At 53.7% G+C, this 17,329-nt stretch overlaps 3 protein-coding genes across 7 annotated transcripts in view; 2 read left to right on the top strand and 1 right to left on the bottom strand.

The window, feature by feature from the left end:
• Positions 1 to 4,635, top strand: part of LOC122390883 (NADPH oxidase 5-like) — a 35,591-nt gene extending 30,956 nt beyond the window's left edge. The window contains exons 4-6 of the mRNA XM_043384310.1: positions 1,640 to 1,849; positions 3,194 to 3,397; positions 3,707 to 4,635. Coding sequence (XP_043240245.1) covers positions 1,640 to 1,849; positions 3,194 to 3,397; positions 3,707 to 3,904 — 612 coding nt within the window. The 3' untranslated portion in view covers positions 3,905 to 4,635. The remainder of the gene's footprint in view (positions 1 to 1,639; positions 1,850 to 3,193; positions 3,398 to 3,706) is intronic.
• A 4,884-nt stretch (positions 4,636 to 9,519) lies between these two features.
• LOC122390865 lies at positions 9,520 to 14,093 on the top strand. Its single transcript, XM_043384271.1, has 4 exons — positions 9,520 to 10,051; positions 10,606 to 12,146; positions 12,976 to 13,134; positions 13,986 to 14,093. The coding sequence occupies exons 1-4, from the start codon at positions 9,520 to 9,522 to the stop codon at positions 14,091 to 14,093; spliced, it is 2,340 nt and encodes a 779-aa protein (XP_043240206.1).
• The window catches only part of LOC122390873 (gamma-aminobutyric acid type B receptor subunit 2-like), a 143,788-nt gene continuing 140,256 nt past the window's right edge, over positions 13,798 to 17,329 (bottom strand). For 2 of the 5 annotated variants that reach the window (XR_006258242.1, XR_006258244.1), the window contains exons 18-19: positions 14,688 to 16,479; positions 14,536 to 14,641 (exon numbers count right to left, since the gene is read on the bottom strand). Coding sequence is in view for 2 of the 5 variants with exons in the window: in XM_043384288.1 (XP_043240223.1) it covers positions 16,223 to 16,479 (257 nt within the window). In the remaining 3 variants the exon portion in view is untranslated. Of the gene's footprint in view, positions 16,480 to 17,329 lie in introns of all 5 variants that reach the window. The other 3 variants (XM_043384288.1, XM_043384286.1, XR_006258243.1) reach the window with 2 other exon arrangements.

Below are 17,329 nucleotides of genomic sequence, written 5' to 3'. Positions count from 1 at the left end.
AGTGCTCCTGCAGCTCCTGTGCTGTGCTACCACTGGCATCAGCAGGACTGTCCCGACCTGCACTGATCGTCGTCTCCTTCTAGCTATGGCTCGTGTCCCTTTCACGTCTACTGCTCCAATCACCTGCTGTCTTTTTCCTCTTTGGTCTCGTAAAAAAAATTCCATTCAGCGGGAGGCACCTTGCCTTTTTTTCTGGCACATGCAGTGGGCTTGCATTTTGTATTGGCATGGGCGACGACGGGCTCGTGCAGCCGCCTGGAGGTCGGGCATGTGACGGCGAGAAGGGCACGGGACGGCTGCCGGCTGCCTTGTGTGACGAGGAGTGCTGAAAACAGCGAGCACAATGGGAGAAAATCTCCTCCCGCAAACACCTTTTATCGAAGGATAAATACTTCATAAGAATTTTACAACTGAGGAAAATATCAAATTTCTTAATGGTCTACTCGTTTAGGGGCATTAATATACTTGTACCAAGCAACTCCAGGAGGATTGCTAGCATATGGCTCCTCAGCGAAGCCACTATTATTGACTGTTTACTATAGCAACAATGCAAGCTTAATACATATAATTAATTGTATTGTAAAAATTCTCATAAATGCATGGTTATGCTTCCATTTAGTCGTAATGTAACAATAAATCACCAATCTGGCCCGGAAAACGTTTCCCAGCATACTTAACAGAAGTTGTCGCACCACCTGGTGTTAGATACAACCCGCCGGGCCGCCCCACTATGGGAGACTGCAACGCCTGAAACGCGAGTGCAGACCTTTGTTCAACAGCAAAGCGCCCATGTAGACACTTTTCCAATCGCACTAAAAATTTGCATGTGATGTTCTAAAGGTATGAGGCCACTTTTCCACTTGTTGTAGGCTGCACTTTCCAAAAATCGATTTTTTCGAACCACCCTAATGTGCATGCTTCTGATTCGATTGATAACTGTAAACGGGCGCTGGAAGTGAAAGGTTCGCTTGATATACGAAAGGTGCATTGCAAGAAAGCACATTATTTCAGAAATACACTTTCATTTTATCTTGAGCGTTTTTGGAATGGGCCGGATGAATTCGTCATCAAACTGGTAAGGGATTTCGTTTGAAGACCACCGATATTTAATAATATGATGGTCTTCAAACGAATTCGCTGGCAAATTCGATGACTGGATTGGGCGGCGTAGGATCTGCTGGTCATCTGACTATGGGTTGAGCAATACGTTAGTTTTGACCTAGTTTGAGCTTCATTCGTTAAGTAGGAACAAGACGGTGCCTCTTTTGAGCATCGTCACTAAACAAGCCACCCTCGTTTTGACATTGTTTTTCGTTATTATTGTTACTAGGTACTTTGTTATCATACACAGCATTAACGAGGACCTGCTTCCAAAACAAGGCAGAAACGCTCCAGCTATTTTTGGGACGTGTTAAAAACTAACCGACACCTGGTAACTGTCATCTGACGAACACAAAACAAGCCAGGGGCTCGCAGCGTGTGTCAAAAGTAGGATGCAAAACTAGTCTGTACCTACCCCCGACATTTAGCGTTGAGAATCATTTGACGAGGGGCTAGTCAATATTTTTTACAGTGTATGCCGAGCTTACTCCTGCACTTACAACCTCGTTGACATGACCCCTCCCCCCTCTGCCCGCAGATCTACATTGACGGTCCGTACGGCACTCCGTCCAGTCACATTTTCCGCGCGCAGCACGCTGTGCTGATTGGCACCGGGATCGGCGTCACACCGTTCGCCTCCATCCTGCAGTCCATCATGTACCGCTACTGGAAGAACCGACACCGCTGCCCGCGCTGCGAGCACGAGTTCACCTCCGAGCTGCCCGAGGGCATCATGAACCTGAAAAAGGTACGTCCGGGACGCAGAAGGAGGGGAAGGGAGCAAACAGGGAGTGGGAACCTCGCGAGAAGCGGTGGGGAGGGGGCTTTCGTGTGACTGACGGTGGCAGCATAGGCTGTGATGTTGGTGAGAGCTTAGCTATTGAAAGGTGCCTGAAAATGGGGGAAGTAAAAGGCCTGGTGGGAAGTCTTTGATCTTGACGGAAATGAGGCAACTCACAAGTTTAATCACTTTGTAAGCAATTAACATGCTTGGGTTTCTCTGAAGCCTTCTGGGAAGCAATAATGCAAGCAAATTAACATTCATAGCTAGTAAAACCCGTTGGCGGGCTACATCAAAGGCAGAGTTGTTGGCACAGTGCAGTTTTCTTTATGTCGCTAAGTCCCTCTATTATTGGGAGGAGCCCTGGAACAGGTTCACACATAGAAGTGTCGTTAGATAGGAGCCGGAGCGATGTATTTCCCCAATAGCTGTGGCAGACGGCACCCACACGCGTCTGCCGGTGACCTGGGTGGCCGGCGCGCGGCTCCGGTGGCAGCGTGACCGCGACTTTGGCCGGCCGCGGGACGGCGCTGCCGATATATTTCGGGGCGGCGTCTGGCGGCGGCGGTCTGCGCTTTATTGGAGCGGCTTCTGATCGATGGTGCCCGTGTGCAATGTCGGTGGTCGGCCGGCCCGGCCCGGCGGCGCCGAGAGGGCACATTCCGCTCCGAGCGGTCGGCCCGCTACTCGGCGCCGCCGGCGGACGCCTGCAGTTTGATCAGCCGTGACGAATTGCCCCCAGAGTGATGGGCTCACAATACCTCGCGTGCTAGACGTATAGGCAGCTGCGACGAAGGGAGGATAATGTTGGTGCTGGTGGGAGTGGCTGGAACAAAAGCTTTTGGAAAGTGGCTGTCTATTTCGATAAAATCGATTAGCTCAATGCGATGAAGCGAGTTTTTGCGCCTACGAATATAGACCCCGGTGTTGAAAAATGACTGCTGCCACGAACAATGTGCGTCATGTTTGTGACGCTCGAGGTGTTAGACAAGACGCTCACGTTCGTCACCTTTTGTCCCTCATTTTAAATTCGCTTTTCTGACGTTTTCGCTGAATTGTGCTGCATGTAATTAATTTTCGAGCGATATCGTAAAGGATCAATAGAGTGCGTGGCCAACAACTATATCCAAGTCAAATGTAGCATACAACGAATCACGGACTCTTCTCCCCAAAATGCATTCATACCACATACTAACAATATCCTTCGACATCTCAAACAAATTGAATCGACGATCGGCCGTTTTTGCTACCGCCATACTGACTGCATCTATGCTGATCGTCAATCTCACACTACGCATGGTTTCGCCTCAGGTGGACTTTTTCTGGATCAACCGCGACCAGCGTTCGTTCGAGTGGTTCGTGAACCTGCTCTCACAGCTGGAGATTGAACAGGCCGAGCAGGGAGGCGTCATGGACCGCTTCCTCGACATGCACATGTACATCACGTCGGCGCTGCAGAAGACGGACATGAAGGCCGTGGGCCTGCAGCTGGCCCTCGACCTGCTGCACGAGAAGGTGGGTGTGATGGAACCGGAGGAAGGGGTCGAGGAGGGGTGCCTTCTCGCCATATAGGGTGTAGACGATGATGGAGAGAAACACCAGATGACTCGAAGATAGTGTGTGTGTGTGGGGGGGGGGGGAGACTTTTTCAAGACATTCTAATGCATAGAATGATTCGCTGAATCATTTTATCTATTTATTCAAATGAAGTCCTGTAGTCCATTTCGTATTTCGAAGCGATAGATTAGACAGCATAAAACGCAGTAATAACACCGATCGCTGCTGCACTGTATGCTCTAACCATGGCTTTCCTCTGTCTCACAGGAGAAGCGTGACATGATCACCGGCCTGAAGACGCGGACGATCGCGGGCCGGCCCAACTGGAACAAGGTGTTCCGTCAGATCCAGGAGCAGAAGAAGGGCAAGGTGACGGTGTTCTTTTGCGGCCCGCCGCAGCTCTCCCGCACGCTGCGCTACAAGTGCGACGAGTTCGGCTTCAAGTTCCGCAAGGAGAACTTCTGAGTGGTCAGCGTGAGTGGGCTCGCTGAAGAGGGGAGAAGGAAGACGTGGAAGCGCCTGTTGAAAGAAGACACTGTTGTAAGAGTGCTCGGTTGAGCGTGAACATGTGTAACGATGCTGCCGTAAGTAGGGTAGAGACAACGATGGCTTATGCTTTAGCGTGGAGTTTGTAAGGGATAGAGCGCCGTGAGGGTCGTCGCCCAGAAACCGAATGACCGACCTGCGGAGTCACTGAGTTGTAGGAGTACCCGCTGAAGGAGGACCCGCTCCGTTACCGTGCGTCCATGACTGTGTGTCCGAGGTTGAGAAATGCTGAGTGAGAAGTCCTCTTCATGGGCTGAGTTCGAGAAGAGGGATGTGGGAGTGATCGTTTGAGAAGACTGCGTTGCTGGCGATGGATGGTGCTTCCAGGTTAGCAGTTGTTTATCGACATACGATGCATGACAATTCGAGAGCCATATCAACTGTAAATGCTTCGAGTTGACGACCAGAATCTTGACAAGACAAGCTTGGATACTTTCTTGAGAGCCATCAGATTATTGATGGCCTCACATGTCCTGGTGTTTTGTACATTTGCCTTAATTTTAATGCAATGGGTGTATGCCCATGTTTTAGAGGACTGATAGTGTCACGATGAACATATATTAATCGGTGTCGCTTGTATTCTTTCATGTATGTCTGCCTATATCACACTCAGATGACTTAGTAGTAATGAAATAAACCATACTCCAGAATCACCAACTTTTCAAGAATGTTCGGGATTCCGCGATATAGCTCAGTCGGGAAAGCGCTGGATCGCTGGGCCGAATGGAGATGAGATTGCGGTTCGAGTCGCGGTTCGAGTCGAGTTTTAGCCCGTGACGGCCGGGAATGGTATGTGTTCAGTCGCGGAGACCGAGTTGCAGGGTAAAGGAGCTCTGAAGGTACGAGCAGTTCTTGGCTTGGCTTAGACACATCAAAAGTTCCAATTTAGATGCGCTGTGTATCCGAAATTGTCCCGCAAGACACTATAGGTCAAGGATTGCACAAGTTTCGTTTAGCATGAATGCTGGCCTTAAAGGTAGTGTGCCAGCTTTCCTGGACCGTATGGAGTTAATGGCCCAGATAAGGACAACCGGATTTTTAGAACTTATCCATACCTTCAAAACTCATGGAAACGTCTTAAATTCTTCAAATTTTGAGTACCCCAGTGCGAATTTCGCCCCGACGGGTTGTCGGTCGTACCCCAACCACATTTCACACCACTATGAACAATAAATGCACACACTGAAATTGCTATTACCTATAGGCTCATCCAATCAAGTTTCGATAAACCCGTTCATCATCATCTCCTGCGGTTTCGAACACGCCTGTTAGGTGGTGCGGTAGACCGCGCCCAAAGCCAGGGCCCCGGTAACGTGAGGTAGCCGAGTCGGGGCAGCGTGCGCTGACCCAAGCCGGGGCCGCGCGTCTTCCCGGTGTCATGTGATACCCCGGGGCTGCCCGGGGATGCGGTAGACCGCGCCCAAAGCCGCGGCCCCGGCTTGGGTCAGCGCACGCTGCCCCGACTCGGCTACCTCACGTTACCGGGGCCCTGGCTTTGGGCGCGGTCTACCGCAGGTGGCTTCTGCTCATACTTTGTGGTGCGGTGGTGGTGCGTCGGGCCGCGCGCTCTGACTTCGGCCAAGAAAAATGCGTCAGCTGATCATTGTCATTTCTGCCACTTTCATGTGGTGAGATGGGGTCATAACTTAAAGGTAGTGTGCCAGCTTTCCTGGACCGTATGGAGTTAATGGCCCAGATAAGGAGAACCGGATTTTTAGAACTTATCCATACCTTCAAAACTCATGGAAATGTCTTAAATTCTTCAAATTTTGAGTACCCCAGTGCGAAATTCGCCCCGACGGGTTGTCGGTCGTACCCCACCCACATTTCACACCACTATGAACAATAAATGCACACACTGAAATCGCTATTACCGATATGCTCATCCAATCAAGTTTCGATAAACCCGTTCATCATCATCTCCTGCGGTTTCGAACACGCCTGTTAGGTGGTGCGGTAGACCGCGCCCAAAGCCAGGGCCCCGGTAACGTGAGGTAGCCGAGTCGGGGCAGCGTGCGCTGACCCAAGCCGGGGCCGCGCGTCCTCCCGGTGTCATGTGATAGCCCGGGGCTGCCCGCGGGGATGCGGTAGACCGCGCCCAAAGCTGCGGCCCCGGCTTGGGTCAGCGCACGCTGCCCCGACTCGGCTACCTCACGTTACCGGGGCCCTGGCTTTGGGCGTGGCTTCTGCTCATACTTTGTGGTGCGGTGGTGGTGCGTCGGGCCGCGCGCTCTGACTTCGGCCAAGAAAAATGCGTCAGCTGATCATTGTCATTTCTGCCACTTGCGTGTGGTGAAATGGGGTCATAACTTAAGAGACGGCTTTTTCATATCAATTATTTTACATAAAATCATATTTCAAACCATAAATAATGTTCGACAGCCAAATAAAAGAAACAATACCAATACAGGCTTACAGTTTAAGGCTCGACATTGTGTTGTCTACGATTAGACAGCTGATAACTCATTCCCGTACGTCGTAACTCTATAATGACCTTTGCTTATTGTCACATGTGCGCCGCATTCGCGATTGTTGCCGACGCCTGTTTGCAGGTCAGCCCACTACAGTTGTTATACATATCGAAAAACCGATAAACTTTTAGGCGAAAAAGGCACTATTCCAGGCCCATTTTTGATTTTCTTTGCGATATTAGGTAAAAACAGAAGCTTCTTATCCTAGGAAAAATAAAATGGGAAATCTTTCAAAGGTGGCACACTACCTTTAAGAGACGGCTGTTTCATATCATTATTTTACATAAAATAATATTTCAAACCATAAATTAATGTTCGACAGCCAAATTAACCCTATTAGTGGCAGGGGGGGGTTGTTTTTATCCACCCCTCAGGTTTTTCGGGAATATCTCCGAAACCGCTGAAGCTACGATGCTGAAATTTTCTGACTTTTCCTAAAACTAAACTGGGCACATTCCCTGAAAATTTCAAGTTCATAACTTTACCAGGGGCGGCTCCAGAGCACTGGGAATTGGGGGGTCCTATTCGTGAAGCGAGTCATTTGGGCGAAGATCACGATGCTGCACCAGTTTTACGAACAGTGAATGAAAGGTATCATGTGATAACATATACAAAGTTATTGTGCATCCTCTTTTGACACGTTTTTGCTATAATAGGCGGATCCAGGCGTCCAAAAAGGGGGGTTATTTTTTACCTCCCAACATAGGTGCCCTGACACCGCCTATGCATGACCAATACAATTTTAGTCGTTCTCTCATAAGAAAATTGTAACATAACAAGACCATTGCCACCCTTTTTAGAAACAGTACCAACAAAAACCTTATTTACTATACTTTTTGTGTACCCCCAATCTCAATGATCTGTATCCGCCTATGATTTTTGAAAATGCATATTTTTAGGATCCATGTGAATTCCTGGTTCATTCTCTATCGATCGGCAAAAGTTGCGTTAAGATTGGTTCAGAAACCTGGCCGTGATAAACAGTCTAAAATGTATCTGCAATTTGCCCTTTTTTACCCCCCTCTACCCCCCTATTGACATTTTTTATTTTATTTTTTTTAGAAATGTAGATCTCGTTGAGCCAAATCGAATGCCGTTTGAATTTTGAAAATCGGCCCGTTAGATCTCGAGATATCAAGGGGGGGTCGTAAACAGCCCCCCCTGCCACTAATATGGGGTAGCCAGGAGCCTGCCACTAATAGGGTTAAAGAAACAATACCAATACAGGCTTACAGTTTAAATTCGACATTGTGTTGTCTACGATTGGACAGCTGATAACTCATTCCCGTACGTCGTAACTCTATAATGACCTATACTTTTTGTCACATGTGCGCCGCATTCGCGATTGTTGCCGACGCCTGTTTGCAGGTCAGCCCACTACAGTTGTTATACATATCGAAAATCGATAAACTTTTAGGCGAAAAAAAGCACTATTTTAGGCCCATTTTTGATTTTTTTGCGATATTAGGTAAAAACAGAAGCTTCTTATCCTAGGAAAAATAAAATGGGAAATCATTGGAAGGTGGCACACTACCTTTAAAAGTTCGCCTATCTGCAACATTTGGACTAAGTTTGAAAAAGGCAATCGCGAGCCAGCAAGAGCTTGGGTACCGAACTTCCGAAACGGTCAGCACATTCTGCGATTGCATCGTGTTTCGTCCTAAGCATCACCTTATGAAGTACATAGCATTACTATATACGAGTATGCCCATTAGCCCCCTGTCGACTATTCCTTTTTTCAATGGATACTTTTCTTGACAGTTTTTATCGGTTGCTCTGAATAATCGAACTGATCTGTCGAGACGATATCGGTGTTGCCTGTGTCCGGTCGGTCGCTGGTGGGATGACCGGTCGGTCGAGATGACCGATCGAGCCGCGTCACCGATCGGGCCAGCTCGATTGGTCCCAGCAGTCGGCCGCTGCAGTCATTTGAAGAGCTCGAGTTCCGTTTTTGTTCTGGCTGGGTTTTTCGCGGCCGGAGGCTGGGACCGGCGCGCTGCTCTGTCGGGTCCCATCTGACGGGTATCGATTTCACCGGGACGGCCTGGCCTGCGGAGCGAGCGCCGCAGAGACCGTCCCGACTCGCACGGGGGAGGGATACGGAGAGTCTTCAGTATACGCAGAGCAAGGATTCCGAGCTGCTGGTCCGTGATGGAGTCAAAGTGGCAGACAGACTGAGTTACCAGTGCTGGCGAGCCATCGGTCCTCGAGCTCTGCTCTAGCTCCATCTCCTCTCCAGCAGGGACTGCCGATCCTCCAGTCTACACCGACTGAGGGGATGCTATCGAGACTCCGAGTCACAACTGGCCCTGGCCAACGGTTCTCGACGGAAACTCGATCGCCCACTTTAATATAGAGTAAAAGTTCGAGACGAATTTTAAATATCAATAATGCCCTCCGAAGTTCGCTTTCGCCCGCACCCTTTTCGAAGCTACGTATAAAATGGACATTACTATAGTCGTCAGTTCTGCCGGCCTAAATAAATAATTCCCGAGTGGCCGTTTTGCGAAAGGTTACCCTGTACGTGGCCTCCATACGCGGATTGGAACCATTCGACACAGACGGTCTCAGGGTTCCGCTCCACGGTCGGTTAGCAGACTGTCCATGGTGCAGCTCAGGGGCAGGGCTATACGGTACATTGAAATCCAAAATGCCTGCCGGGGATGTAGTGAAATGTAGTGGTGCAGCGGAGCGAGCGCTGGCTGGCCGGACCTGGCCGCTGGACGCTGCCCTGGGTACGGGCGGCCGTCACGCGCCCGCCGACGGTGAACCTGACACCGCAGGGGAATGGGGTCGGTGAACTGACGCCGCAGGGGAGGGGGCGGAGGGCACGCCCGGCGATTGTTCGGGATTAAGAGGCTGAGTCAGTCGGGAGTCAGGGCTGAGACTGGAAGGTGTTGTTGAGCGTGCTGTGGTGTGGCCGAGGTGGTGCAGAAGACCGTGCTTTGTCTGACTTTGTAAGCTTGGAATACTCACTTTTTTCTTGAGACCTTTGGATTTGCCGTGTGGACGAACTGTGGTGATCACAGACACCTCCTACAAGCTATTTCGGCACCTAAGATTATGGCCAGTTTTGATGTCAAATTAATTCCGGAATTCGACGGCTCCGGTGACGTGCTCGACTGGCTGGAAAAGGTCGAGCTAGTGTGCGGGCTGCAGGAGCCGCCAGTGAGGCAGACACTGGTGATACCGCTGCGGCTGAAAGGAGGAGCATCTGCTGTGTATCGGCAGCTGGTGGAGGCTGACAGGAAGGACGTGGTGAAGCTCAAGGATGCGCTGAAGCGTGCGTTTGCGGTGGATAAATACGCTGCGTATGAGCAGTTCAGCACCCGCCGTCTCCGCCCCGGGGAAACAGTTGATGTTTTCTTGGCGGAGCTGCAGCAGCTTGCGACGCTGTTTGGAGGAATGTCGGACGAGGGCCTGGGGTGTGCCTTTGTGGCAGGTCTGCCGGACTCTACCAGGCAGATACTGCGAGCTGGAGCGCGCATGGAGTCGTTAAAGCTCTCGGAGGTGGTGGACAGGGCTCGCGCCATCTTGCGAGAGGAGAACGGCGCATCGGAGGTGGCAGCCGTGGTGGTCAAAGAGTCACCAGGCGGTCGGGATCGCGGCCGAACCGTTAGTAGCGGCAGGAGAGAGCGCGGACCTTGCTTTACGTGCGGCCGCCTGGGGCATCTCGCCCGTGAATGTTCGGCCCGCACTGGCCCCCGCGAAATCCGGTGTTTCCGGTGCGACAAGATTGGTCACATCGCAGCTCGGTGTCCGGAAAACGCGGAGAGAGAGGAGGATCGTGTGCCGGCCTCCTCTCGGGATTAAGATGGAGCGGCGCACTACCAACGAGACACCTGAATGTGAACGGGGTGTTGTGTGAGGTGTTGATCGACACGGGATGTACCAGAACGGTGGTTCATTCATCGCTCTGCGCCGAGTGGAAGAGGCGTTCTGTGTCCATGGTGACAGTTAGTGGTCAGAGAGTGGACTGTGCGGGCACGGCTGAAACCGATGTTGGGGTACCTGGGGGTGATGCTGTGGTGCTTGATGCGTTGGTTGTAGCGGTGAAGCCGCTGGGTTTCGGTGCAATTTTAGGAATGGATGGTGTGAAAGCTCTTGGGGGTGTGACCGTGCGTTCTTCTACTGATGTGCGATTTGCAGGCGAGGGAGACGTGTGCGCCGGAGCAGGAGGCTCCGTGGATCTAGCGGTGGAAAAGGAGGACTTTCGAGTCGTGTTCGATGCGAGGGAAAGGCGCTGGACTGTCGAGTGGAAGTGGTCGGGAAAGAAACCGCCAGATCAACTGAAAAACGGAGTGAGCGAGTACCATGTGACGGATGAAGCGAGAGAGGACTATGAGAGAGAGCTGGAGACGTGGATCGAGAACGGGTGGCTGCTGGAGTACGACGAAGAAAAGCATGGCTCTCCCAAAGGGTTGATACCGTTAATGGCGGTGGTTCAAGAGAACAAGGCGAAAGTGCGGCCGGTCCTTGACTTCCGGGAAATGAACACTCACGTCGACACGTTCACGGCGGACGTTGACGTGTGCAGTGAGAAACTTCGTGAATGGCGCCGGACGGGTGAGAAAGTGGCACTCCTGGATCTGAAGAAGGCGTACCTTCAGATACATGTGGAGGAGTCACTGTGGCCCTATCAGACAATCGAGTTCAAAAACAAAAGGTACTGTCTGACGAGACTTGGGTATGGTCTTAATGTGGCACCCCGAGTCATGAAGACAGTTCTGGAGACAGTGGCGAAGCAGGACAAGAATGTGGAGAAGGCAGTATCGTCGTATGTCGATGACGTTCTGGTCAACGAGGAGGTAATGTCGGCCGAGAAGGTGGCCGAGCACCTTCAAGCCTTCGGTCTCGAGTGTAAGGACCCCGCTCGCGCACAGGAAGGCGCTCGGATTCTCGGCCTCCGAGTCTGGGGGGAGCAAGGCGCACTCATGTGGAAGAGAGACAACGATGTCCGAGAAGTTGCCGGACCGGTGACGAAGCGGAAAGTGTTCTCCCTCTGCGGGCAGCTGACGGGGCACCTTCCGGTGTGCGGCTGGCTACGGCCGGCGACCTCGCTCCTCAAACGACGTGCGAACAGAGCAGCAAGTGGCTGGGACGACGAGATTGACGACCCGGACGTGGAGCGTCTAATGGACGAAATTGTGAAGCGGGTCAGAGCAGAGGATCCTGCCAGGGGACGGTGGGATGTGAAGGGCGACAGAATCACAGTGTGGACGGATGCCAGTGCTCTGGCCATGGGAGTAGTTGTTGAAGTGGGTGACGAAGTAGTGGAAGACGGGAGCTGGCTTCGCCCCGACAATGGAGTACAACACATCAACATGGCAGAGCTAGACGCGGCCCTGAAAGGCGTGAACATGGCCATCCTGTGGGGCGCGGAAAGAGTCCGGTTGATGACTGACTCACGGACGGTGTACCACTGGATGACCGACCTCCTCAGTGGCAGGGCCCGACTGAAGACGAAAGCTGCCTCCGAAATGTTGATAAGAAGAAGGCTAAGCACCCTCAGGATGCTCGTGGACGAGTACGAGCTGGACGTGAATGTTCAGTGTGTCTCGTCGGCTGAGAACAAAGCGGACGCACTGACGAGAGTGCCGGACGCCTGGCAACGATTGCTTATGTGCAAAGAGGAGGCTGCAGCATGCGCTGTGGGAGACGGAGACGACCCCGACAGGCTGGTGAAAGAGGTGACCCAAATTCACCACGCTTCTGGTCATCCTGGTGTCCGGAGGACGCTATACTTCGCTAGGAGGGCGAACAAGCTCGCTACGAGACGACTTGCGCAGGCCGTGGTGTCGGCCTGCCAGACGTGCAGGTCTGTTGATCCCGCTCCTGAAAAGTGGCGCGAAGGCCGCCTGGAGGTCGACACCACGTGGGACAGAGTCGCCGTCGACGTGACTCACCATCATGGGTGTCTGTACCTAACGGTGGTGGATTGCGGCCCATCCAGGTTTGCGATCTGGCGTCTCCTGCGGTACGAGACCGCCGCATGCGTCATTGCGGAGCTGGCGGCGATATTCTGCGAGCGGGGACCGCCGGCAGAAATGTTGCTGGACAATGCCACCACCTTCCACAGCAGAGCGTTTAGAGCTTTCGCCAACGACTGGAACGTCGCAGTACGATACAGGGCGGCGCATGTGCCGTCAGGGAACGGAGTCGTCGAAAGGAACCATCGCTCCATAAAGGTGATTGCGACGAGAGCGAAATGTGGGGTGGCAGAGGCAGTATACAGGTACAATACAACGCCGAAGGACGACGTCACTGAAGCTACGACACCTGCTGGTATGGTGTATCGGTACGACGTCCGAGTGAAAGACGTCGACCCCGCTCCGACAGTGAGGGACGATGGACAGCGGGACAGCCGCTACCACGTCGGAGATGCTGTCTGGGTGAAATCACCGAGAGCACGCTGTGACGAGCAGTATGGCAGGGGAGTGGTGACTGGTGTGGTGTCACCGCAAACTGTCGAAGTTGACGGTGTACCAAGGCATGTCCGTCATCTGCGTCCGCGTGCAGACGAGGCAGAGCAACCAGTTTCCACAGAGGCAGAGCAACCAGTTTCTGGGGATGAGGAGCCCTGCTTTGTACGATGTCCCATCGACCGGCATGACCGAGACGACCAGCAAGACCAACAGGAGGAAGCTGCGAGTGACACAGAGGCTGGGCCGAGGCGAGGTACGCGGGCTCGGCCTGTCACGCAGTTGTACGGAGACCCCGTGCCGAGCGATGTCTTAGATACCTACGTATGAGCGTTGTTAGCGTGTGATGTGAGCACTAGCGTCTGTTGGTTGCGATCAGGATCGGGGGGGAGTGTAGTGAAATGTAGTGGTGCAGCGGAGCGAGCGCTGGCTGGCCGGACCTGGCCGCTGGACGCTGCCCTGGGTACGGGCGGCCGTCACGCGCCCGCCGACGGTGAACCTGACACCGCAGGGGAATGGGGTCGGTGAACTGACGCCGCAGGGGAGGGGGCGGAGGGCACGCCCGGCGATTGTTCGGGATTAAGAGGCTGAGTCAGTCGGGAGTCAGGGCTGAGACTGGAAGGTGTTGTTGAGCGTGCTGTGGTGTGGCCGAGGTGGTGCAGAAGACCGTGCTTTGTCTGACTTTGTAAGCTTGGAATACTCACTTTTTTCTTGAGACCTTTGAATTTGCCGTGTGGACGAACTGTGGTGATCACAGACACCTCCTACAGGGGACTTGGATGCTGATGAACTTTGGTTCAATCGCAAGGTAACAACAGTTTCTTCGTTTTATCAAGCAGGCTGCCAATGTTGAAATATTTCTGACATAAAACTGTGTCGTCAGCATATCATCCACTGCGTTATCCGTCAAAGTCATGAATCACATGGTCCGTATTGTATTGATGACACATGACAGCTCGTAGGATCACAATTTAGGCGGGCGGGCGGTTGGGCGGGCGGGAGAGGAGAGGCGGGCGCGGGGGGGGATGGGTCAGCAGCAGGCGGGGCCGGCGGGCGGCGCACGTGCAGCAGCGCTCGTGTCGACGAGGGCGGGGCTCTGGCCCTCAGACGACCGGTGACGCCGCCGGCTGCGGGCCGCCCGCCGGCCCTGTACAAAAGTATGACAAACGCCGCGAGCCGGCGCCGGCGTCGGTGGAAAGGCGAGCCGCCCTCTGAGTCGGGGCGGGCCGCCCATCTGACCTGAAACCTGAGACGGCGCCGCCCGGCCGGCCGGGTGACGGCCCAGCGCCGCCGCAGGGCTACTGTGACACCTCTGACCGCGGGCAGACTGCGGCTGGTCCCGCACACCGCGTAACAACGTCCCGGTCACCGACATCGGGTCATACACAGCTCTCACACATACACAGACACCCAGCGACCGGCCTGTGACCGCGGCACAGGTCACCGGACACAGGAACACAACCGACACTGAGCGGCCCACACAGCGCCTCTCCGGTCACAGCTGGTGCGGTCCCCGCTGACCCCTGGTCTGACCTGACCTCTGACCTGACCTCTGCTCTGTCCCGCTCCCTGGTCTGACCTGACCCCTGACCTGACCTCCGCTCTGCATCGACCCCTGGTCTGACCTGACCCCTGACCTGACCTCTGCTCTGTACCGCTCCCTGGTCTGACCTGACCCCTGACCTCACCTCTGCTCTGCATCGACCCCTGGTCTGACCTGACCCCTGACCTGACCTCTACTCTGTCCCGCTCCCTGGTCTGACCTGACCCCTGACCTGACCTCTGCTCTGCATCGACCCCTGGTCTGACCTGACCCCAGGCTCCACCGACCCCTGATCTGACCTGACCAGGTCATCGTTCAATCACCCACCCCACATGGCACTGACTGCATCCTCCGCGTCGCATACGCCATGTTTTGGGCGAATTCCGTCGACTATCAATCGTTTCCGGTCGGCGCTTCCTTTCGGTCGACTGGCTAGTGACTCGGAAGATAACCAGTCACTATTCAGACCGACTGGAGCTGGAATGGGGGCCTCCGCCCGTCTCTTTGGTCGTCTAAGGAAGGGCGGCAAGCTCCATCGTGGCATCTACCGAACCCGTGCGAGTCAAAAACAGATTCACCAACTGTGAAACATTAATGCCATTATTGTTATATTAATTAGGTAAGTTTGAACTTTAATGCAACGCGGACAGTTGATTGCTTGAGTGAAAATGCAAAAATATACTGTTGATTGAGCATTTAATCGTCCGTATTTCCCCGCCGCCTGCTCCGTTTGAGCCGAGGCTGGTCCTGAGCCGTCACTTGTCATAACCAGGGCGGCGCACTGGCCCGTCATCAAGTTCGGAGGGAGTGGGATGGCGCGGAAAAATACGATAGCGGTGCGCCGTCCGACGACAGCTTCTCTCCACTTCCCAAACTTAGATTAAAAACGACGGACGCGAAAAGCACTCTTTTCCGCGGCCGCTCATCATTTTGGCAGCGACCGACCGACTTCAGGAGGCTTTGTCACCTCGGAAACGCAGCTTTTGAGAGCTCTGCCTCAGCCGCGACATTAAGTTCTTTTCTGATGTAAAGTTAATGTATTGAATTCCGAATACAAGCTTGTCTAATCGTTTGCGAGATGTTTTAGTCATGTGAAACAGAGATAATTGATTCGCTAAAAAATATAGAGGTAACATGCTTCCAAGATGGATGGTCAGCCAATGATTTTTTTCGCTGTTTAGCAGGCAATATATTATCAATCACGCGTCAGTTGTTCGAAAAGGCGTGGAACGTTAACTTTTTGAGCAGCGAGCAGGGCGTTGGTAACTCCCTGGGGGGGGGGGGGGGGGGGGGTCAGAATGCAGATCAGGAGTCAGGGATACCGCACTCGCACCCGCACCCGCTCCAGCACTTACACCCCATGTGCACCAGCACCAGCACTGAGATCAACAGCAACACCCGCATCCTTCCGTGCACCCCTGCACCCCGCCCTGCACCCTCCCTGCACCCACTCAGCTGCGCGCAGCCAGCCGACACACAAGCACGGGTCGTCCACCGGCTATGGAACGAATGGAAGCGTATCATTTTGAGAGCGCACAGAGCGACACACACACGCACACACACACACACACACGAAAACGCATCGCCACAACGGCACGTGCCACCACAAATAACATCGCACACATACGTGCTGCTCCAACGTCACTGGTCACGGACAGACTAGCATCGCACTCAAGATAGCCTTTCAGGTCTGTTGGTAGTAAAAATACTCATACACCACAGAGAGATCGGTCGCCGGCGCGTCACACCTGTCGCCGGCGCGTCACGCCCGCGCCACCAGTGTCTGTGCGCCAGCGGCGCGCTACAAGTACTGCACGATGTCGCACTTGACGGTGATGTTGGGACAGGAGGCAGCCGCGTGCACAGGCGCCGGCCGCGCGCGCTGCCGCTCACTGACCAGTTTGTGAAAGATGGGCAGGATGGCGCCCGACAGGGGCCCGTCGCCGCCGGCCGGCGCTGCCGACAGGCTGAGGGGCGCGTCACCCAGCAGACGGGGACAGGAGGCCGAGGAGCGCGCCGAGAATGACGACCGGTCCGGCTGAGGAGCGTCACCGCCGTCTGTGGGAGGAGGGACGGGTGCCAGGGTCAGGGGAGGGTCAGGGGAGGGTCAGTAGAGGGTCAACTGGAGGTCAATAAGGGATTAGTTATGGAGTGACACCTCTGTGAAGGGGGGGGGGATGGGGGGAGGGTTAGAGTGGAGGTCAGAGGGAGGGTCAGGTCCAGGTCACCGCCACCTGCGTGTGGTGGACAAGGGACGGAAGGTCAGGCTCAGGTCACCATCATATGTGATAGGTGTAATTACTAATTGATAATGGGTCAATGTGATATTTTAGAGGCATGGAAACGTAGATATATTTTATACCTATATTTATGTAGGTACTCAAAAGCCTTACGTAGGTATGTCATCGTAGAGGAACTAAAACTTTCTGTTAGCATCAGAAGGACGCGTTTTGTGCTCCGCAATGGCTCGCCACGACTTTGCGTGTACGACGCCAATAACAAGGCGCGTGATACACCGCTTTTTGCCGGCAGCCATTCGACGTGTGGGCCACTACATGTGACGGAGTGACACGGCGCTCCACCGCCGCCGGTCACAGCACGGGCCGCCACTCAATAACCGTCCCAGACAATCCAATTACACGCCAATACGGCACATCGCAAATACAAGCCGCGCATAATGGAGCGCCATAAATATTCTGTAAGCTGCTCAGCGGCGGTGTGGCGGCCCCCCAGGACGCTTCTTGTCTGTGTCGATGTGGTCCGCCGTACCCCCCCGGTCAGCCGCCACACGTCACAGGCGCGCTGTCACATGTCCAATGAAAAACGGTATAAATACGGTGTGAGGGACGCAGATGAGAAGTGTAGCGGAGTGGCTCTGGGAGCCGCTAAACAGTTTAGATCACAGAGA

This window comes from Amphibalanus amphitrite, unplaced genomic scaffold, assembly GCF_019059575.1.
Source record: "Amphibalanus amphitrite isolate SeventyFive unplaced genomic scaffold, NRLGWU_Aamphi_draft 000413F_arrow, whole genome shotgun sequence".
In the NCBI taxonomy this organism is placed as follows: domain Eukaryota; kingdom Metazoa; phylum Arthropoda; class Thecostraca; order Balanomorpha; family Balanidae; genus Amphibalanus; species Amphibalanus amphitrite.
Note: the sequence above shows the minus strand (reverse complement) of the source record. Positions and strands in the feature narration are given on the sequence as shown.